Genomic DNA, 24,917 nt, shown 5'->3' on the forward strand with positions numbered 1-24,917 from the left:
AATCACTGTATTCCTTAATAATAGACTCAAAGACCCAGTGGAAAAGACTAAACATTTGTATGTTTCTTTAGACTATGGTTACATTTTGTGTTCAGTTTTTATTTCTAGTGTCTTGCACAGTGTGTGACACATAGTAAGTTCTTAATAATACTTTTTGACTGATCAAATATAATGATATATCAAGCATTCAAAGTGAAGAAAGAATATTCATCTCAACACAATGATGAACAAAGAACTTCAAGAATTATGATATACATAATAGTCTCTATGAACTGAAAGTTATTTTTTCATTTCTTAAGTTACATAAAAGAAGTGAAAATATGGTCCCACGTTTATATAAGTCCTTTAAGATTTGCAAAGTGCTTTACATTCATTGTCTCATTTGATGATATATTTTAGAATCATATTTCCTATACAATTAATGTCATATATTTAGAATCATATATGTTTCATATCTTTAGAATCCTATATTTAAAGAAAGTCAGAGCTTAAGAGTACCTCAAATACCCTCTAGTTCAATCCTACATTTTACGGAGAATATAATGAAGGTCCTGAGAGGATAATCTATACTTTCTGGTTCTCATTTTAATATTTTTTCCTCTGTCTTATATTGCCTTTAAGCTAATGTGAATGCTTACACTCTAGACTGTCAATTTTGAGAAAATACATATGTGAGCACACTCATTGATTTAGCTAAATCTCTATGTAAATTACTCAGCTGAGTGTAAAGTCAGAGCCAATTATCCTTTGAGACATTTTCTATAATTGTACAACATTACCTAGCTAGCAAACTGTCAGAGCCATGATTTGAATCTTGGTCTCATAACTCCCAATGTGGCACTCATTTGATTCTTAGCTTTATTGTATATTTCTTCGTGAAATGCAAACAAAGTCATTCTGTTAGGTTATGTGCATTAATTTAATTTTGTTTCCCACTCATATACACTTGAATGTTGTCTTTCAGAAGCTATCACACTGACAGATTTTCTCTCATACTTCACCAACAAACCAGTTTCCACCTATCTGACTCATTCCAAGAAGGAAGGTTCCCCTTTCTTGATCATCCCTCAGGTCTTTTTTAATTAACTCCTTCTTGCCCAGCTATTAAAATTAATTATCTAAAATAAAAAGAAAACTGAGGACAATGTTACTGATCCATCTATATTTAATTTGCAAAGATAGCATTTGTATACTAAATCAGGTCACCTGACCCCTCAGAGGTAAGAGACAAGAGTGAGTTTTATAAAAGAAAAGAGGAATAAAATAAATACAGAGACTTGTTTTGAATATAATTCGATTGGACAAGGCATGTCACCTGGCAGAAATCCTTTCCTTGACGTGGTGCCTTTTGTAACCAGAAAGTATACTGGCAAAGAGGAACTTGTACTCCAGAGTTAGGAGTCCTCCTCCCCTCTCCCCCGCATCTTCCTTAGAAGAATTCATCACTCAATTTTGACTGTAGCTCAAGAAAAAATGGAATTTTATCCACTAAGATTGAAAAGAGAAACTTAATCTTTGGCTTACCTTTCTTCAGTTGCCAGAAAAGGGAATTTAGCCTCTGGTCAACCCCCATTTCTGTTACAAAAGGTACTCAGTCTTTTGAAAAACTTATAATTTTATGATTATTTTATTCTTCTAAATTATAAGATCGTCTCAATCTATCTATTTTCTAAATCTTAGGTAACCTAGATTTAACCTATTAATTAATTAATAATTAATCTGGTTTAACTGTTAAGGCTAGCTTTTCCTTTTAAAAAATGAATTTAATTCTATAATTAAACTAAAAAGAAATCAGAATAACCAATTATATCTGATTCCTTTATCAACTATGGTGTATGTGTGTGTTTGTCCTTCCTTGCCATGCCATCAGAGAAATGATGACTTTGTTTTGAGTGAGGGAGGGCTGTGCAGGTCACCAGCCTCACTTCTCCTCCAGAGCCATCTGAATCCAGTTACCAGATATTCATCAGGATGAGGCAATTGGGATTAAGTGACTTGCCCAAGGTCACACAGCTAGTGAATGTCAAGTGTCTGAGGTGAAATTTGAACTCAGGTCTTCCTGACTCCTGCACTGGTGCTCTATCCACTGCACCACCTAGTTGCCCAAAATAACATTATAATATATATGGATATATGTTATTTGTGAAAGGAAAGACATCTGTATAATATAGGCTAGGGGAATTTACCAGCAGATATAGTATCACACGTAATAGTATATAGGAGTTAAACTTTATTCTCATGGGGGAAAATGTTATCTTAGCTAATGACACAGTCCATTCCACCTTTATAATAGTTCCAATTTGTGTCCTTTTCCATATGTTTCCATTGCAATGGCCTTAACATAGACCGTCATTTTTAGCCTCTCAATATAATATTTTCTCCCTACTCCAGCTAATCTTCATGTTACCTCTGCTCTGATCTTTTGCATAGATATTATCATATCACTCTTCTGCTCAAAAATCTTTAGTGATTCCCTAATGTCTACCAAATAAAGTTCAACAACCTCTGCCTGGTATCTGTGGTCTTTCAAAATTATCATCAGTGTAACTTTCCATCTTCATATAATTTTAGTCCTCTCCACATACTCTGTGTGTCAACTAAACTCCATTACTGCCTTTGAAAACAAAAATGACATGCTTCGTTCTCTCATCCTTCGTGTTTTATTTTCCCCTCAAGTTTGTAAAATGTCCCTCTTTCTTACCTCTCCCTCCGTTAAATTTCTAGGTATCGTTTAATGAGAAACTCAAATGGCAATTGCGCATTATTTTTTTCTTCATATCATCACCATTTATTCCTCTTCATTACCCAGAACATTTGTAACATTTTATTGCACGTTTTTTTGTAGCACTACAAAGTTGCTGAGGTTTGTTTGAATTTAAAATTCTGCAATCACAATTCTCATATATGTGTTGTATATTAATTTGTATCATAATCTTCTAAGTATATCAAATTATCCTTCTTAAATCATAAGCTCCATCATGGCAGGCCTTGGTTTGATTTTGTGGTGCCTCACACAGTAGTCTAAAAACAGTCTGAAAACAATTTACAGCATGATTATTTAGAACATGATTAAAGCTCTTTTGAGACTTCTTATTGGCTAAGGAATTTATTTGAGGAAGCTTTCTCAGTATGCCACAACCTACTATGTAATTCTTATCTCCTTTTCAGCACCTACCCACTTCCAGCAATGCTTTTTTAAGAAAAAATCTAAAATCCAAGCTTCTCTCACTTCAGCCTGGGGCTCTTCTCCAAAGAAACATGATTTGCCCAAAAATGTCCTTTGGCACCTAAGTCATTCATATGTCTATTTTTTTCTTGTTTTTTAAGCAGTTCCCCTAATTCCAAAACCTCTCTGTTTCTCTTGACTGAGTAAAATGAAAGCTGCTGATTTTTCCTTGTGCTACAAAAGACCAACAAGCCCTTTTCCTGATTTCCTCCTGCTCCCCTTCATTCTCCATTATATAATTGCTTTGCTTCTCAAAACAAAATATTGCTTTCACTCATAGTAACTCATATTTATCCCCAGAACAAGATAAACTAACGCTTATATAGTAAAAGTTTAATCACATCTCCTAAGTGTGCAATCTCCTTGCTCAAAATGAAGCAATCTTTACTCTTCACCAGATTTACTCAAAGGATTTCTACTAATTAGGAAGAATATACAAAGAATTATCTATATAAACAAAGAACATAAAATTCAAGAAAAAATAGGCACATAATGTTGAGAAATCAATTATTTTAGCTGACTTGTGAGGAACCTCAATATCCCCCTATCTCAGAACTCCTGTAAGAGGGGATGTGGAAAAATAGGAACACTAATACACTGTTGGTGGAGGTGTGAATTCATCTAAGCATTCTGGAGAATATTTTAATTATGCCCAAAGGTCTATAAAACTGTGCTTGAAAATCAAAGGATAAAGGAAAATGACCCATAATGTATAAAAATATTTATTATAGCTCTTTTTGTGGCGATAAAGTAAATGGCTGAACAAGTTATGGTATATGAATGTGACAGAATGCTATTGTGTTATATAATATATGAAGAAGGGGATAGAAAAAAGAAAGCTTGGGAAGACATATAAACTGCTGAGAAATGAAGCTAGAAATACCAGAACAGCAATCTATGATGTAACAATAATATTATAAAGATAATCTACCTGTGAAAGATTTAGTAATTCTGGTTAACAAAATGATTTACCACAACTCCAAAGGACTCATGGTGTAAAATGCTATTCACTCCAGAAAGAAAACTGATGGATTCAGAGTACAGATTAAAAAATATATATGTATATATGCATATATGCATGTGTGTACACATACATATATGTATATACATATATTTATGTTTTTCTTTTATTTTTCTTGCTATATCAATTCATGCTTATAATAGGTAGCACATTTCTTGCATTCTCAATTAGTACAAAAGTGGCTAAATGGAAGGAGAGTAATTGGGCCTAAAAATTAAAAAAAGATATAAATTTTTAAAATCTATTAGACTTAGCTATACTAATCACCATGAAAAATTAAATGGGATGGAGTCAAGATGACACAGTAGAGAAGCAATCATTAGAGTTCTGCAATATCTTCCTTCAAAAAAAAATTAAAATAACATCTCAAATTGAATTCTGGAGTGATAGAGCCAATGCCTGACAACTTTGCAGGTCAAAAAAAATATCTGTGACGTGGGTTTGAGGTTAGCTAGAAGTAAAATATCAGTGGTGGGAGAAGGTCATGGTGACAGAACCAGTAGCAACTTTGGGAGCTCTCAAGCCAAAGATGATAAGGGGATCTGACAACTGGTAAGAAAGAAATGACAAGGTACCACTGTGCTAGCACTTGATGTAAGACCAGATGCTATTTTTCAACTCTATTGCCTATACCCACTTCTTAGTCAAAGTTTAAGGGTAAAGAGGAAAACTTTCAGTAAAGAGGGAGTAAAAACCCTAACAAGCAGTATCACTTCCAGCCCAAGGGATTGGAGACCTTGAGGAACAGTATTGTTTCCAGATCCAAGGGAAGAGGAGCACTGAAAAGCAGTATTGGTTGCAATTCCAAGAGATCAGGTACCCTACTAGAGTAAAGAGTGGAGTAAAGACAAAGAAAGCAGTGACCACACCCCTCCCCAGATCATACCAGCTGGGAAGTATTGAACATTTCCAAACCCCTAGAACTACCTCTGACAACAGCAGTGTGAAAAAGCTTTAAGTTTGAAAAAGAGCCATCCAAGTCCCCATTCTGAAAAGACAGCCCCATGATAACATAAAGTTCAAAATAAAGAAATAAGATAGAACAATGAACCAAGAATAAGAAAAGAATCTGACCATAAATAGTTACTCTGGTGATAGCAAAAATAAAGACACAAACTCAAAATAAGACAATGAAGTCAAAACAACTATAAACAAAGCATCCAAGAGAAAATGTGACTTGGACACAAGAACAACAATAATTCCTAGAAGAGTTAAAATTTATTGTAATGAGAAAAAATGACTAAAGAAATGAAAGTAAAAGGAAGAAAATTAAGAAAAATAGCAGCTTGGTAAAAGAGGTGCAAAAATAATGAAGATAATAATGCCTTTAAAAAAATACTTTTCCACATGGAAAAAGAAGTACAAAAATTCACTGATGAAAATAAATCCTTTAAAATCAGAACCAGCCAAATATAAAAGGAGGTATAAAAGTTCACTGAAGAAAATATTTTGGTGTCTATTAAAAGTGAGCAAGTGGAAGGTAATGACTCCATGAGACATTAAGAAACAATACAACAAAGTCAGAAGAATGAAAAAACGAGAAGGAAATGTGAAACATCTTCTCAAGAAAACAACTGCCTTGAAAAATATATCAAGGAGAGACAATTTAAGAATTAATGTATTACCTGAAAACCATGATCAAAAATAGAGCCTAGACACCATGTTTCAAGAAATTATCAAGGAAAGTTGCCCCAATATCTTAGAATCAAAGGGTAAAAATGAAAATTGAAAGAATACAGATTATCACCTCGAAGAGTTCCCACAATGAAGAAAGGAATATTATAGTCAAATTCTAGAGCTCAAAAATCAAAGAAATACTTCAAGCTGCAAGAAAGAAATCATTCAAATACCATGGATCCATAATCAGGGTCACACAAGATGTAGCCACTACCAAACAAAAGAACGGAAGCCTTGGAATATAATTTTTGGAAGGCAAAAAGACCTGGGAATACAATCCAGAATAAACTACCCAGCTAAACCAAGTACAATCATTCAAAGACAAAAATGTAGATATTTAAGGAAATAGAGGATGCTTTCAAGCATTCCTGATGAAAAGTCCAGAGCTGAATAGAAGATCTGACTTTTAAATATAAGAATTCAAAAGAAATTTGAAAAGGTATACATGTCAGAGAAATTGTAAGGGACTCAAAAGGTTAAATTATTTACCTTTGTATTTGGAAAGATGAGATATGTAGCTGCTAAGATCTTGTTCATTATCAGAGCAATTAGAAAGATATAGAACACATTCACCCAAATCATCATCATTTGTATACACTACCAACAAAACCCAATAGGAAGAGATAAAGAAAGAAATCCCATTAAAATAACTGCAGACAATATTATTTACCTGGCTAAACAAACTCAGGATTTGTATGAAATCAATTACCAAAATCTTTTAAGAAAATAAAGACAGATACAAAGAGTTGGAGAAATATTATAATAACATGACAATTTTATCTAATTATCCAATATCCTACCAATCAGAATACCCAAGATTAACTACATAGAATTAGAAAAATAGTTATAAAATTAATCTGGAAGAACAAAAAATAAAGAATATCAAGAGACTTTAATAGTTCCAGATTTCAAACTATGTTACAAACAAGTAATCATCAAAATAATCTGTCATTTGCTAAGAAATAGAGTGGTGGATTAGTAGAATATATTTAGTATACAACACATAGCAGTAAAAGACCATAATAATCTAGTGCTCAATAAACCTAAAGGTATAAGCTTTGGGGGTAAGAATTCAATATTTGACAAAAATTACTTGAAAAATTGGAAGGTAGTTTGATTGAAACTAGGCATAGACCAACACCTCACTTTATATACCAAGAAATCAAAATGGGTAAATGATTTAGACCTAAAGGATGATACTATAAACAAATTTTGGCAGTAAAGAAAAATGTACCAGTCAGTTCCATAGATAAGAAATTAGTTTATGACCAAACAAGAGATAGTAGGTATTAAGAGAAGAAAAAGATAATTTTGTCTACATGCAATTAAAAAACTTTTGCCTAAACAAAACTAATGCAGCCAAATTAGAAAGAAAACTGTAAATTGGGAGAGAATTGCAACAAAGACTTCATTTCTGAAAAATTTAGGGAACTGAACCAAATTTATGAAAAGAAGATCCTTTCCATAGTTAATTAATGGTCAAAGGATATGAACAGGCAGTTTTCAGAAGAATCATTTTTAAAAATTTGAGTGGCAGGAGGAAGGGAGAGAAATTGGAACTCAATGTTTTAAAAATGATTCTTAAAATTTTAAGTATAATTGTGAAATATTTAACAAAATATTTTTTAAAATTTTAAAGAAAATTAATAGATCAAAGAAAAGTCTCCTATGATCCTTTTCTATAACCTTTCATGTATGGGATATTTCCTGCAGGCACACAAACACCTTACTACCAGGTTTAGTCTTCCTGTACTTCTAATTAATTAAGTGAAGTTTGTCTCTCAAAGTGGAAAACAAATGAAGTCCTAAGAAGCTTTTAGATAAACAGATAAAAAAATAGATAGATAGATAGATAGACAGATATATAGATAGATAGATAGATAGATAGATAGATAGATAGATAGATAGATAGATAGATAGATAGATAGATGGACAGATAGATAGAGATACACACACACATCTACCAGGAAGAATAGAGAGAAAATTGTGAAAGACTCAAAGACCTGTAAGATAATGTCCCTACTTTTCTGAACATTTCAATCTAAATGAGAGAGAACTTCTTAATAAAAAAGAAAAAAATTATAGTTTTCTATCTATCAAAAATCTATCTATCTATCAAATCATGACAGATTTTTCATTCAAAATATCTATAAAACTTATGAAATATTTTGAAGTAAATCTACTAAAGTTCACTCAGTATCTATATGGATGCTATTGAAAATATTCCTTAAAGAAATAAAGAACAAATAAAACTGCTGGCAGAATATTCAGGGTCATTGTTAAGCCATGGCAGGATAAAAAATCCTAAAATCCTACTAATGTTCATTTATAGACTGTCTTTTATCTTCCCTTTATCATTTGTCCTTAGTACAGTGCCACCTGGCACATAGTAAGTATTATTAGCAATTAGTTTAGTTAGTTTCAATAATTCTCAACTGATTCCCTCTAGTACCACTAGGTAACTCAGAGAAAGAACCCAGGTATGGATATTCTAGATAAATGTGATTTTAAATAAGGAACCCGAATAAAAAAAAATGTGAAAGAAACCATGGCATATGTATAGTTAATGGCTTTATTTATGTTAAGAGATGTAGAGCAATAAAAAGAACAGAGGGTTACCCTTATAGCCTGAAAGACACAGTTTCACAGTCTGCCTGAGAAACGCATTTCTCTAATTGTTCTATTCAGAATTTAATCTTTATTTTACTTTGTTCTTCCAAATTACCTATCCAGCAAGCCAAATCTCTATGAGGTCTTTTTGGGAGGAGGAGTAAATCTCAGCCAAATGAAGAGAGGTTCCTAACACAGAAAAAGGAATAACTGGACACATCCCCAAGGAAGTGCATCATATTTTCACTCATCCATGTAATAGTAATTTGCATTTTTAATAGTCTTTACGTAAATGTAAGTATATGTATGTAGATATAAACATAGATCACATCAATAAACATGACGTAGTTATATAGTCATACACATAGTATGATGATAGCTTATATAAAGATTAGCCAGTTACCTGAGACTTAGAGAGGTTAAATAATAATAATTAAGATTTTATGTCTACAAGTCCCTTTATAAATGCTGTCTTACTTGATAACAACTCAGAGGAATGTGTTATTCGCATTTTACAACTGAAGAAACTGAGGATGAGAAGGGTTAAGTGACTCACCCTGAATGATGTAACTATTAAATATTTGATGCAGAATTTGAACTCCTGTCTTCCAGACTCCAATTCCAAAACTATATGTTTAATTAAGCATTTTATATCTATTAGAATGTTGTCAAAGAAACACAACATGTTTTTCCTCAATACGTGTTGATAAATAATTCACACATATTTCAGATCTCGTTAAAGAGCAACAAGCCTTCCTGTAGTGTTAGGACTTTAACAAAGGCTCATGGTACTTGTTCCTAGTATACATTATCTTTCAAACATTCTTGTACCACATGTACATATATAATTATACAATATCCCCACTGCCTCATCCATGTTATCTATAAGCAATTCCTGAAACAAGGAATAAAAGAGCCCAATAGATGCATGCTTTCTGCTTTGATAGTCAACTGGATATTCTAATTGTACTAATTGAGAAATAGTACAGATTTCTAATATATTAACTCCTCTTTTCCTCTGAACAACATGGAAAGGCATATTTTACAGCCAGCCATTATGGGCTGGCTGCCTTGGAGACAGTTTAGTGATATTATGTGATAAAGGTATTACACAGATTTAGTGCTTAGAGAAAGTAGTGGATGGATATAACCAAATCTGAAAGTCAACAGTAACCATTAATCTCATAATAAGCATGATATTTCTCAGCTACTCAGTTAATACCTGGTTGTCAGCAAGGTACTTAAAGGAGATTAACCCTTTTAAGGACTACTAGCTCCATATTCAGGCATAGAGATATCCAGAGCTATAACTAGCAATTTCTGCATCTAGGGAAATAGAAATTATATTCAAGGAAATTAGTAAAAATGTGCCATCAAAAGAAGAAAAAATCTGGAGGGAGGAAGATGAAAGCCACAGCAAGAACAGGGCATATTGCTTCTTGGTGGGAAATGGAGGCCAAATGGAAATTTCCTATTTTATCTAATTCTTCTTGTGAGACAGGTCATATATATTAAATCCTTCCTTCTAGGGAAGGACTTCAAATAATATCACTGCCTTCTAAGGTTAGTTACATGGGATTAAACCCAAATCTCTCTACTTTAGGTATCGTTCTTGTGGTTATTACATATAAGAAATAGCCTAAATGAACAAAGACTAAATTCACCCAACCCAAGAAAATATTCTCTAAATCAGTCTCACTGTGATTTCCATTTGAACAGTTTATATGCTTATATAATGCGAGCACACATTACTTAAAACATCTCTCATTTGAACAGCCATTAGAAAGTCTGTGTTCAGGAGGTTGAATGATTGAGTACCAGACAGAAGTTACCTTAGTACACTGGAATAATTTGGACCAAAAGACAGACAAAAAGCTGAGGAGATGAAAAAATTAGTGCTTCTATCTATCTGTCTATCATCTAACACATAACACATATAGATTTATACATGTGTGTATATATGCACATATATACATATATGTGCATATATATATATATATAAAGAGAAAATAATTTCAGGAATGATGGAATGCAATTCTAATGATTAAAACTGGGAAAACATGCTTTTTTGTACTCCTGATGTCTTAGGGTTCTTTGAATTATAGAACGAATATTCCCTTATATAATGCAGACATCAGTCACATTAATGATTTCCTTTAGCACATACTGAACTTTAATCAAAGAGCGTCCATTTGTTTGATTAGTCACCAAGGGGTAGAATCATTTCTATACATCTCTCTAGTCATCTAAGAACAAAATCAATAAATATAGAAAGGCAAAGAAAAATCATACAACTAAACAGTCACCAGGAATACTATTTTTCAATTCAACTTCAACTTTGACAAAACACAAGTCCAAACAACATTCTTCATCTAAGCATTCCAGAACCAAACAATTGTCCTCAACATTATCAAGAAAACACTTTTAAATTATTTTTTAAAGATCTCATTTCACATATGAGGTGTGCTTTTAACTGGCATTCGACATTTCTGAAAATACCACATTACAAGTCTAAAAATACAAGTCACTAAATCCAGAAATCTTTTTCCTTGAGAATAGTATAAATAGTATAAAAATATATTTTGTGCTACAGAATCCAAATTTTTTTGGGGGGGGCAAAGCCCAGCCACATATGTGTCATATTGGTAAGTCATATGAAATTACTTACTATTTCCAGTTTTATAACATTAATACAAACTTATATTCATGAGGCAAGCAGTATGGCTTCAGAGTCAAAACCATATTTATCAATCAAACCAAATTCCCATAAAATATGAACAGCATGCTAAAACAATAAATAAAACACTAAATAACTTACCTTCATAGAGGGCTTTGAAACCTTGGGCACTCACAGCAAAGTCTGTAGTGAACCAGAGAGTAAGTATAGAGCCTGTGCTCACTATAGATGATGGCAGCTGAAATCCAGATAATCTAAATAAGAAAAAAATGATAAAAATGACGATTAGGAAATCATATAGTTAATAATGAAGTAGCTTCTAATCTAGAATTCCAGCCTGGTACCTTTGTATATTTATTGTATATCACTATGGAAATAATCATTGAACCATAAATATTAGATGTCATCTGATCCAGTTTCCTCTTATTACAGGTGTGAAAAAATGAGAGGAAAGAAGGAAACTCAAGTTTACAGGGTTAATGGTGAAGATATGCCTTGAAATTGACATTTGGATAACTCAAGCTTACTTTCTGAGGCAAAACTGTATATATTTTCAGCTTTCTTGCAATTAAATACTGGTCAAATATATTTTATTCCTGAATGCTGCCTTAAAAACTGTAGATTTTATATAAACTTTGCTGAATGCATACCTGAAGGTAATAATTATAAATACTATTTTATGATCATCACCATCATCATTATAATCGTGATCATCCTTTGGTATTTTTCTCTAGTGTCTCTTCATTGTCAGTCAATGACCTCTCATTTGTCCAACCATAACTTACCCTATTCTCTTTTTAATTTATGAACTCTTGCCTGTCACAATCAGAGAAACTAGATGACCATGACTATTTGAAGGGTATGCTAAATAAAAGTCAACAAAGCTCAGAGGAAATTCAAGAAGTCTAATTTTAGTGCCTGTTTCTGACAGCTCTTATGGATTGCCTTCAGACTTTGGCGTGATGTTATGGAGGGTATAGGCTATCAGAAATCTCTCATCCAGAAAAGAATAGTGTATACTGTCCTTTTCAGGTAAAATCTTTCTCAAGAGAGATAGTCTTAACTCTATTTCACAGTGAACTTTAATAATCACAGGCAAGATTTGATCAGTTTTACCTATGGATTCTGAGTCAGAACAGAATACCTAGAGAATATGCTGAAGACAGAGATGATGATGAAGGAAACTTTAAGATTTATCCTCAGAAGGAGCAATTCTGCCTTTCTGGCATAGTTAATGCTACTATATATCTATTATAGTTGCTATAAGTAGCAGAATCAATGTGTTCAAGCCATTCAACATGGCTTATTATGTTTTCATGTAATCTAACAATGAACTAATAAAGAAAATGACAGTTAAATGTCTAACAAAAATGAAAATGTCGGCATCATATCTAAATATCTGATTAATTCACCTTCATATTGTAAATAGAAACAATTGCATTATTTTTGAATAAAAAAAATGGTATTCTATCACTTAGATATTCTAATGACTGCAATTCTAGACTTAAATGAACAGATCTTGCTGTCCAAACAGGGCTATTATTATTCATAGTACTTGCAAAAACCAAATAAAATGATTAGATGCATTGATAATTATCAAGGATCGAAAACAAAATTACAAATTCCTTCTTTCCTCTTCCTCTCCCCCTCTATCTCCCTTCCTCCCTCCTTTTCTTCTGTCGTTTATGTCTCTCCTTTTTTCATGTCTCTGTTCCTTTTTATCTCTTTCCTTTTTTTGTTCTTTCTCCCCCTTTTAGTTATATTTCTTCTAACAGTGGATGTTGGTATTCTATCTAGGTTAGCATGGTATTTGACAAATAATAGCTTAAAATTATTTTTCTATCACAGCATTTTCAATTTAGTGGTTTTCAAAGCCTCCTATACGTGCAAAGACTTGTAAATTTTTGGAATCCTCCTCATAGACCAAGAGAGGTACTCATTCTGGGCTACATAAACTTCTTTAACATTTAAGTAAATGTATTTAGTATAGTTTCCTTTGTAATCATATGTATTTTATTTTAAATTTTTAAAATATTCTGAGAAAAAAACTTTTTAAAATATCTAATTATTCTGAGAAGACACCCATGGGCTTCACTATATTGTCCAAGTACCCTTGACATAAAAAAAGCTCAAGAATTCCTGGTAAAAGGGATCATAGGATCATAAACTTCAAACCGGAGGAACATTATTAGAGCCATCATTTGTACTAATTCTTTCATTGTACACAGAAGAACAAAGTCTTTGAAAATGAAAGAGAATGCAGATGTTAAACACAATGCTTGGAACACAATATCTATTGAAGACAATGCCTTAACTAAGCACTTAAGGGAGAGTGTCCAAGGCAAGAATGCAAGTCAGTGTTCTTGGTAGTGCGCCAAGAAAGTTGTAACATTGAAAGGAGGTAGTTGCTATGGCCATCTTGATTTTCCTGAAGTCATTCCCCAAGGGTCTGCATGAATAAAGTTAAATCTTTAAGGATGTTTCTCACACCTCTAGATATCTATTTATTTTACATCCCCCACACTATATCCATATGTAAAATATGCCAATTTGTGAAATGTTTCATTTTAATAATTTTCTATAATAAACTTAGCTGTCTTAAATATATTAAAATATAGCACAGCTTTTTTAAAATAAGGACTACGTAATAGTAATAAATAGCTAGATAACTAAGATAGTGAAGAAATGTTATTTATGTTTGTGATTTTTCATGGCACTTTGGAATGCTTCATAGTCACACCGTTGATTTTCTTTAGTTCTTAAGATAACTTGGAGTTTTCATTCAATCTAGAGTCACTCAACAAGTGTGTCTTGAATATCTGGAACATGCATATGACTGTTAAGCTACATTACACAAATTAGGACTATAAATGCCATATGGATACAGTCTGTCCAAAAAAGGAAATCGGTTATGTTGGTACGATGGGAGCCGATGGCACTTCAATTTTGATTCCATTGTAATTCCACTGAGTCATACTGAGTACCCATATGGTACAGTCTGCCAAAGAGAGGCCTCTGACATCAAATTCTGGCACTTGATATAAAGATACTGTGGGAAATCTATGGTACGACAAAAACCACACTCATTCCTATTATGCATTTTTTTTCTTATTTTTCTTACTGAGCAAACTAGTCAGCTTGGAATTTCATCTCTTACTCTCTCATACTTGTATTGTTCTAAATATTCCAATTCCTTCAGTTTTTCTTTCTTCCCTCCTTCCTTCCTTCCTTCCTCCCTCCCTTCCTTCCTTCCTTCCTTCCTTCCTTCCTTCCTTCCTTCCTTCCTTCCTTCCTTCCTTCCCTCCTTCCTTCCTGTACATTGCCAAATACAATGTGTTCAAGTCTTATCTCTGACACATATAAACACAGTACAAAGCATAATGAATTTGGAGTCAGAAGACTCAAGTTCAAATACCTTTTCTGTCACTTCCTGCTTTGACCTTCAGTAAGCCCCTAGCTTCAGCTTCTTCATTTATAAAGCTATATTAGATGACCCCTGTAAGTCTCTTCCAGCTCTGAATCTATTAGCCTCTATCCCCATGCTGCCTATGGGACAATATCACTGGGTCCTAAATAAATTACTTTAATTGTACATATAACTCTACATAGAGAGTTATAATTCCATATACTATAGAACCTTATAGAGATAGTGTTTATCTTCGTTGATAGAGGTAGATACCTCTCCAGGCATTGTCTATACGGATGAAATCACAGGTGCTACTTTGGATGACCAGGCAAGTGTCCTTGAAATGATTTCATCTAGATTTCCCTGAAACAATGGTGAAATGATATTCTTGAGGATATTTAATATATGTAAACCCAACAATAGTTGAACTGTGCAGATTCAGATCCAGCTCAATGATCAGATCCAAAGATCAGATTAACAGCTTTTTGCTGCATCTCTGGTGAAGTACCTGAGATTTCAGAATTATGTGGCTAAAGATATTTATGAAATGAGATGCTTATAAAATTTAAACATAATTCAATATTGGGGATGAGTTTCATAACACAGTTAATATTTCCCCTTCAAAAAATTCTCCTTTGATTATAATGATGAAACAAAACTAGTATGATAAAATTTAATAGAGACAAACTTGAAGTCTTATATAGATTCAAAAGCTCAAATTCATAAGTGCAACTTATGGTATGAAAAAAGTCTGAAGATGTTGGGACAAGATTTAATTAGGGTGTTGAATTAGATGACCTCTGAGATGCCTTCCAGCTGTAGTTCTACTTGCCTTGTGATTCTATGAATTGTAAAACATATCAGCTAAAAAATTCAAGTTAGTTTAGGTTGCACTGAATAAGTGTCTAGCTAGGAGTTAGGAAGTGAGAGCTTCATTATTAGCATATAGTACATATACTGTACCATACTATTGACTATATCTGGAATATTTTCATCAGATTTTGGTGATACATTATAGGAAGGTCACTAATATAATGAAATGTCTCAATTAGAAAATAAAGGATCTTCTTGATTTTGTCACATAGGGTTCAGAGGAAGAGTTAATATTTAGCTTAGGGAAAAGAAGACTTGCGTATGACATGATAGTCATCTCTAACAATTACAAGCAATGGAATGCCAGACACAGCTCATAAATTTTCTGAGTGAGTACTTTTGGACATCAGCATATACTACAAAACATGGAGAGACCTATTGTTTTATCACCTAGACCAGGGGTGGGGAACCAGCCACCTTGAAACCATATATTGCCTTCTAGGTACTTGGGTGCAGCCTTTTAACCGAGTACAGGTTTTACAAAATAAAACCTTTTATTAAGGTGATTTGTTCTGGGAAGTTTGGGTTCAGTCAAAGGACTGCGCTTGAGGTCCACATATGGCCTCAGGGTCACAGGTTCCCCACCCTGGGCTAGACTTAAGAAATTGATGGAAAATGCCGATAATGCAGATTTAACTTAAAAACATGTCATGCACACCTTTTATGTTTTTTTTATGGAGAATAGGTTGTTTAACATGTATCACACATTCAAGATTACAGAGATATGTGAAAGAAGTGTTGAACTTTATTTTCTATAAATAATAAGTGAAATTTGCAAAGAGATAGATTTAGTCTCAATGTAAGTGAAAACTTCTAACAATTAGAGCAAATTGGGTGCTCCCAAACTTCCAACAATTAGAATAGTCCCAATATGCAGTGGGCTATTCAGGATTTCAAGTTCTGAAAATTATATCATACAATGAGCCACTGAAAATTTGGAGATGCTTTTTGCCTTAATAAAGCAAATTGAAGGGAAAAAAAAAACCAGATGTTTCTGATATTTGAAAAAATTTCCTGTAGAAGTAGGAACAGATTTTTTGCATCTTTCTCCAGAGCATAAAATTAGAACAAGTGGATTACAAAAGGCAAGTATCAGCTCACAATAAAAGTTTAATCAAAACTAAGAATGTCCAACAATGTAACACATCGCCTCATAATATGACATGCTCTTATTTCCAGTCCCAGTCCCTGGAAATATTCAAACAGTAAGTGGATGACTATCTTTCAGAGATGTCTTAGAAATGACTTCGCTGAGTGGGAGACTATTAGGTGGCATCCATGCTTCTTTTGTTTTAAAAGTCCATATTATTCTTAATTTTAAAGTGACATTCACACAATACTAACCACTCAGTGCCACATTTCTGTTTTAACATTATAATTGACATATACAAATACATTCTTCCAACATCATCACAATATATGTCTCATTGGAACAGGTACTTCATTGGCTATGGGATTTCACCTTAGTGATTTTTTTATCCATTGAAAGTGACACAATATGAACACGTGAACTTTAATAAGAATAGTCTATCTTTTATGTTTTTATATTTTCCCCCTCCCCCATCTCTCATTGCTATGTGTAACTTTACTGGGCATCTCCCCAAACTAGGACAGTTCCCATTTCTGTAACAGTCAAGTTAAACACACCATGAGAAGGTCTGTCTCTATCTCCAGAAAACAATTCTACCTAGAGATTTATGAAAGGATATAAACATAATCACGAAAATTATTTTTGCCACTTTCTAAATTATTAGGATTGACAAGTTAGGAATATTGTAGAAGTGGGGGGAGGGAAGAAGAGAAAGGAAATAAACTTATACATATTATATATACTATTTGCCATCAGCTGTACTAATCAGTTTTGCAAATATTTCATTTGCTCCTCACAACAACCCTGTGTGATAAGTGATATTCTAATCTTACAATTGAGGATAAGTGAGGCAAACTAAAGGGTATGTGACTTGCTCAGGGTACCATAGCGGGAAAATGCCTGAGGCTTAATTTGAATTTAGCATTTGTCTAATTCCAGACCCAGGGTTCTATCCAAAATACCACCAACTGTCTTCTAGAATATATTCAAAAGAATGATGTGCAGAGGCCAGGCTTCAGCTAAATGTTAGAATAAATGTCCTGTAAAGTCCCTTCCAGTTCTTTGATCCTGTGCTGCTGCTGTTGTTGTTTTTTTGCTTTATTTATTGTCAGCTGAATTATTTACCAGGAGGTCCACAAAAGTGTGCTAAATGAATGAATGAATGATCCAGGAGAAAAAGTTAGGGAAGAAAAGGAATCAAGGGGAGCAGTAAGAAATCAATTTTGTTGTCAATGAATAAGTGTAGCTAATGTCACTCTGAACATGTCCCTGTCTTTCTGTCTTTTTCTAGTTTTATCCCTGATGTCCTGTAGAATCTCATTAGCTGTATCTTTTGCTGAAAGAAAAGCAATTCCTTTCTCACATCTAGCTATCAGGGTAAATGACGGAGCACACCTGCCAGAGATGAATGATTGTTAGGTAACTGAGAAATGATTTGTGGCATCCCTTCTATTTTCTATGTACATGTTCACAGGGCAGAAAACATGAGATTCTGAATTGAACAAATTTATTTCTGCTTCCATCTCTCCCAAAATTGCTAGGATGAATTGCATTTGGAAACATCCAAAATATTTTGTTGTGCCATACCAACCAAGATACCCAAATCACTGTCAGAAATATAGCAACCCAGAATACCGTAAGTAATGAAGTTTAAAGGGAAGAACACAAATAAAAATGAAAAAAATACTCAGGAAAATCCTTAGCAGAAAAAAAGGTCCTTTGCGGATAGAGTTATGGTTATGAGGATTAAAAAGTAAACCATATCTTTGGGAAGCATATCTATCCCTCAGTCTTCCATATTTTTATCTCCATGCTATCCATACCACCCTACATTATTAATACTCAAATAATGAAATAGATTTTAAAGGTTGATTTACATAAATGTGATTCCCATTTGATGGTTTTTTTCTGTATAAGAATCAGATGAGTATAAGACAGAACATTCAAGATCATCCAAGTCCAGTGTTCTGACTTACAGAAGAGGACAGTAAGGGATGGAGAGATTAACTAGGTTGTCCAAATTCACACTGATAGTAAGGAGAAGTACCAAGATTTGAACTCATGTTATCTGACGCTATATCCACTGTCTTTTCCACATCATGACAGTACCATAGACAAGGGGATGATTCTTATTACTCTGATACACTAACAAACAAAATAATAACAACAAAAACATAGACTTCCTAATTTCAATCAGTGCTCTTCATATTTCAAAAATAGATTAATATTAAATTACAAGAGACTTTCTATATCTCTGGCTCATGTGGTAGTATATTTTGCTTGATCAATTAGCACATATGCAATAGAAATTGCCTTTGTATAAGTTTATATAGTAGAAGATGCTGCACAGGAAATAAAATATCTTATTTAATAAAAATCAGAAAAAAATGAGTAAAAATAGAGTTGTAAGTCATGAAAACCAAATGATGAACTCTGTACAGAACTTAAAGGATTCTAGATAGAATCACTGTTGAATATTATGCAATATGTAGATCTCAAAGTAGACTATAACCTCAGTTATTTAGTAATAAGGATCAATAACTGTGAGGACTTAAAAAAGGATAATACAAATTTGGGAACACTAAATCTCTTCCTGAAGTAGAACTCCAGTTCTACAATGTTTATCCCAAGTTTAAAGGTTTGACTTTAAAGTTAAAGTGTGACAGTCAAAAAAGTTTCTCTTTGTGTGTCTGTCTCTCTAGACATGTGTAGGTATATATGAATATGTGTGTGTGCATGTGTGTACAAATAATATATTATTGCCATAGAAAATAAGGAAGAGTCATAAGAAATACTCTATGTAGTGATTCTGATGACTATGTCAATACCCTTAAAATCAGCTTTCTATTTCATGATATTCATGAAAATACTATAAGAAGCAATCAATCAACCAGCACTTATTACACATTGATTAACTGATAGGGCCTGTAGTAAGCACTGATAATTCAAAAGCAAAAAGAGAAGCCATTAATCTGCCCTTGAGGAGTTTACATTTCATCTGGGAAGATAATAGGAGAAGGGGAATTAGTTATCCTAGTGCTTTGCAAATGGGAGGGATTGATAAGCATTGTCATGTAGTAACATACTATTTCAAATATTTAAATCTTACTTAAAATATTTAAATTGTAAATTCTTGCTAACTAGGTCATAAGATCAGTTTTCAATTCTTCATACTCTACATTTTGATGGACTTTTTTTGCACTCTTTACATTTTAATGTTTTGGTATGTAATCTCAGCAGTCCTGTCTTAGTTTCTGTCTCTTGGTTGTTGAACCATAGCTTACAATTTCTGTGACTTTATGTATATGCACACACACACATATATACACACACATACACATGTATCACACATGCATACATATACGTATGTATGTCTGTATGTATACATAGAAGTATGTGTGTGGGCATATGTGATATGTACATATGCATGTACGTATGTGTTACTTAGAATCCCACATCCTTCAATGAGAAATCATAAATGCTTGATTTGTAATGTTTAGTCAATTCATTGATTTCTTGATTGGATTAAAGCTGATAAAAACTCAAAATGAGATATAAATAAGGTAAACATAGTTTCTTCACTAAATCCTCATTTACTAGAACTAGGGCTCCTTGTAATGTGAAAGAAGTACATTTAGAAAATTGCATTATATGCTGTAAGAACTTTGTACTTTATGTGGTGAATTGTAACATCATTATGTTTATAAATGGGATAGGTTAATCTAGATTAATTTTTCCACAGACTATAAAATGAGATCTTTTGAAGGACACTACTAAATTTTTGAGATTGACACTTTAAGTGGTAATAGTGCCCTTCCCAAATGAATTTGTCAGTGCCACTGTTAGAAATAGAAAATCTGGAAAGATACAAGTGAACCTGTCATAGAAATAAATTTCTACATTGGGCTTGCTCAGTTCTACATGCTTGGAAAAGGAAGTATTTTAGTTAAATGTATCATTTGAAAAATGAGTAGATATTATAAGGTAGTGTCTTTAGCATGGAACAAATATAATATTAATCCAAACAGAAATGATTTATACAACAAAATGTCCTAAGTGATGACAAATCCTCCTGGGAAGAGATTTATTGAAACTTAATTTTGATTGTAGCATCCACTGGTCATGGTGATGCTAGATAGAGGGGCCCTTCATATTCATTTAATTGACTGCTGGATCAGAGTTCTATGAACATATTAAAAGGACAATTCATGCCTTTTATGCCTCTTCTTTTCTGGGTCTTAAGGTGAAATTATGACTCTCTGATATGTAGAGAGATGGTTGGATACCACAGACTTCCCTCATTAGACCAACCAACACATGTTTGGCCTTATGGGCATTTTTGAGATTGAGGCAAATTTTAGTACCCTGTCCTTTGGTACACATTCTTTTGAGAACTCAAATGGCAGCCACTGTGTTCCTGAAGCACCCAAGAAGGTTGGTTTCAATTACCAGAGAAGTTGTAGTACCAACAATAAAAGTGACAGTATCAAAGTGAACTGGCAGAAAAGAGTCACCAACAGAGAGAGAAACCATGAGAAAGAAAAATGACCACTTAAAATATTGAAAAGTCTATTCTAGGGGAAGTAAAATGCAAAATAGCTAATAAACATTGCTATCACAAATGTAGCAGGTTTCTATATCTAAACTGATTTTAGTTATTCCATGATTCTTCATGATTAACTTTCTCTTCATATGTGTGATTAAAATTACTTTCTCCATAGCAGGTTCATGTTTGTATTCTGAGTAACTTTTTCTCCCACCTCTTTTTGACTCACTCACCTCCTCCCAAAAATTCATTTTCACCTCCTTCAATGGGATGATTCTGTAGACTTAAGCCAAAAATTGAATCTGAGATACAGGTGGAATTGAAGCATCAGTTGCCAAGTTCCCCACTTGATACAAGCAAGCCCAGAGCAATGAATCCTGGGCACCCTCTGAGGACAGGTAAATGAAAGAAATTTATGAAGGTCACCAGTCCCTGTGGCTTCAGATTGGTGATGCCTTTTGACCCACAGTAATACATAAATAGCAGAACATTTTGCAAAAGATATTATACTCTGTTGTATTACCTTCTTATCTGTTTCTGATGTTTGAGTACTTCATTATCAAATAGTAGAGATAGAAATGTAGAACTTTAGAGCTGGAAGAAGCCTGGGGTATTAGCTACTGCAAATCCTTACAAAAAAAGAAGTTAAAGCATTGAAAAGGGAAGTGGCTTGCTCCAATTATTTATTAGGGAAACTGGGACTTAGATCTAGGTGTCCCATCTACAACACTGTTTTCTCATTCATTTGTACCATCTCAGATTTTTCTTTGTTTAGACATTACTTATTTCTTTAACCAGGGACTAGGGACTGGAGCTGTGATTTCTTTGGTGTGGTATCCCAGTTTCATGGGAGTGAGGTGGCACAGTGAATAGAGTGCCAGGCATGGAGTCAGAAAGAGTCCTATTCCTGGGTTCAAATCCAGTTTTAAGCACTTACTAGCTAGGTGACCCTGGATAAGTCAATTACCCCTGTTTGCTTCAGTTTACTCATCTGTAAAATGAACAAGAGAAGAAAATAACAAACTACTATAGTTTCTTTGCCAAGAAAACCTCAAGTGGGCTCATGAAGAATCAGATACAACTGAAATGACTGAATGAGAAAAATCTGAGATTCAGAGATAGAACAGCACTATTTGCTTAGTGGACCAATGTGTCTATGAGACAGCACAGAATTATGACAAAGTCATGACTCTGTTAAAATAAGTATTAATTTATTAATAATTATCATTATTAAATCAAGGTCCACAGTAAATATCTTCATGCTAGACAATTTTATACATGAATATAACATTTCACCAATTGCAGTAAAACAAGTTCAAATGTTTCAGATAAAGAAACTTTTAACCCATGCAGAATGGCAACCCAGTTATAACTTGTGAGTCTTGCCAGTTGCCTGGCAGTGTTCAGATATTAAGGATTTTCTCCATTGTCATACATATACATAGACATAATATATCTAAAAGGCAGAACTTGAACTCAAATCTGCTTCACCCTGTCTTACTTGACTTTGTTACTTTATTTTATTCAACATATTTAGAACTAGAAAATATTTCAAAGTTCACCTCGTTTCACTCCCTCATGGAAAGGATGAGCAATCCCAGACCACAGAGGCAAAATTTGATGTTCATCTTGTACAACTTTTCTATATTTAATAACTGCCTAGTATAAATCAGGTACAAGAGTATTAAGCAGTTGGTTTTGGGTTAGGTTTTACTTATTCATAAGCAAAAAGAATACTTTGTTCATGTTTGATTATGCTTTTTTAACACAAGTACAAGTTATATGCCCTATAGCAGTCATCATCATCTATAGTCATCAACTACAGAAAACAAAAATTCAGGTTGACTTCTCATTAGTAGTTACTGTCCAATTATAAGTTGAGGAATATTTTTATGTCTTGTAAAGTTTTTTCTAAGAACTAGAAGACAATTCACAAAAAAAGGTTTTACCTTTAGATTTACCTTTAGATGGAAGCAGTAAACAATCTTTCAACCTATCAAGATTTATTTGGATTCTTGTTCTTTCATCCATGTGTTAGCTATCCCTCCCAGCCTTGTTTCATTGTACTATGCCTCTAATTATTTTTTTCTGACCTCAAGTGTATCCCCACTCTCATTTCTTATTCATCTGCCATACTAATTTTCCTAAAGCATAGGGATGACACCATCCCTCTCCTCAAGAAATTCCTGTGGCTCCCTATTATTTCAAGGATCAACTATTGCCTTTTGTTTGCCATTTAGGCTCATTATAACCTTTCCCCTTAGAACTTTTCTAGTTTTCTTACATTTATTACCTCCTACATTCTCTGTGAGCCTGCTGCCTTGACTAACTTGTTGTTTCCTATTTGCTATGTGATTGTTACACATTATACTGCATCATCCATCTCCATGCTTTCTGAATGACTATCCTCTATCCCTGGAATGCTCTCCTTCTCAACCTCTGCCTTGATTCCTTTAAGACTGAGCTCAAACACCACCTTTAGTTAGCTGCCTTTCCTCATCCCCCAACTGCTAATGTCTTCTCCACTGAGGTTGTTTTTCACAAATTCTTATATATCTTGTATGTATCTAGATATTTACATGTTTTCTTTCTCTTTGAAATGTGAGATCCTTGAGAATGAAAATTTTTATTTTGTCTTTTCTTTGTTTCCCCTGCACTTAGCAAAGTGTCTGTCACATAGTAAGCAATTAATGAATAATTAATGCATTAGGTATTACAAATTGATGAGTTAGGCATTACAAAGTACCTGGAATATAAGTGTTTGATAAATGCCTGTTGAATGAATAACTGGCTGCCTATAATCTGCATTGGATAAGAATGTCAACTACGTGCCTTCATCCAAATCACTAGTAACACTTGAATAGTATAGGGTCAAAGACAGATACCTAGGGCATTCCACTGGAGACCTTTTTCCAAAAACATCATGACTACTTTTTGAGTTTTACAGTTTAACCAGTTCCTTATCAGTTGTATGGTATTATATCTCTGTTCTAGTTGTTAATAAAAATAACATCAAATCCTGAGCTAAAGTCTAGATAAATGATTCTAATAAACATTCTCCTAATCTCCAATTTAGTAACTTTATGTTTAGTAAGAAAAGATAAATGAAATAAGCAGAACAAATTCTTGATAAAGTCATGGTAGCTCTTTGTCACCGTTACTTCCATGAATTCAGGGAACTCTCTGGATCAAGTCTTAGAGCTTGAAATCTATGCCACTATTATCATCATGTTTATAAAGGACAATTCTCTAACCATAAAACTGAGATGAAGAATTTAAAAGTTTATAAAGTGCTTATGAATATTATATCATTCAATAGTCATACAAACACACACACACACAAAACTTGTGAAGTAAATTATAGGGTAATTTTATCTCTAGTTTTATAGTTAAGGAAAGAGCATTTCATGGAGGTAGAGGTACTACCCATTGTCCTATATCTCACAAATGTTAGAGACTGTATTCCAAACCAGTCTCTGGATTCAAAGGTAAAGCAAGAGAATAGAGAATGATGAGGATTGTATTTGTCTTAAGGAATTGTGTGTAAGTGTGTGTGTGTGTGTGTGTGTGTGTGTGTGTAAGTGTGTGTTAATGCTTATCATTTTAGAAAGCCCTTTGGAAAACCAAAATGTATCCTGAGTATTTCAGGCATTTTTTTTCATGAGTGTGTCTAAACTTTCAAAATCCATTCTTTGGTTCTACAAAAGAAATCGCTTTCCAAATGAAGAATGTCATTCTAATGTTGAATTTGAGATCTGGTGTACTTTTCTCTAGTATACCATCTGTGATGT

General features: G+C 33.4%; 1 protein-coding gene across 1 annotated transcript in view; it reads right to left on the bottom strand.

Annotated features, from left to right (window-relative positions):
* Positions 1-24,917, bottom strand: part of CSMD1 (CUB and Sushi multiple domains 1) — a 2,598,423-nt gene that overhangs the window by 1,881,042 nt on the left and 692,464 nt on the right. Inside the window, exon 3 of the mRNA XM_072634370.1 lies at positions 11,353-11,465. Coding sequence (XP_072490471.1) covers positions 11,353-11,465 — 113 coding nt within the window. The remainder of the gene's footprint in view (positions 1-11,352; positions 11,466-24,917) is intronic.

This window comes from Notamacropus eugenii, chromosome 1, assembly GCF_028372415.1.
Source record: "Notamacropus eugenii isolate mMacEug1 chromosome 1, mMacEug1.pri_v2, whole genome shotgun sequence".
Lineage (NCBI taxonomy): Eukaryota > Metazoa > Chordata > Mammalia > Diprotodontia > Macropodidae > Notamacropus > Notamacropus eugenii.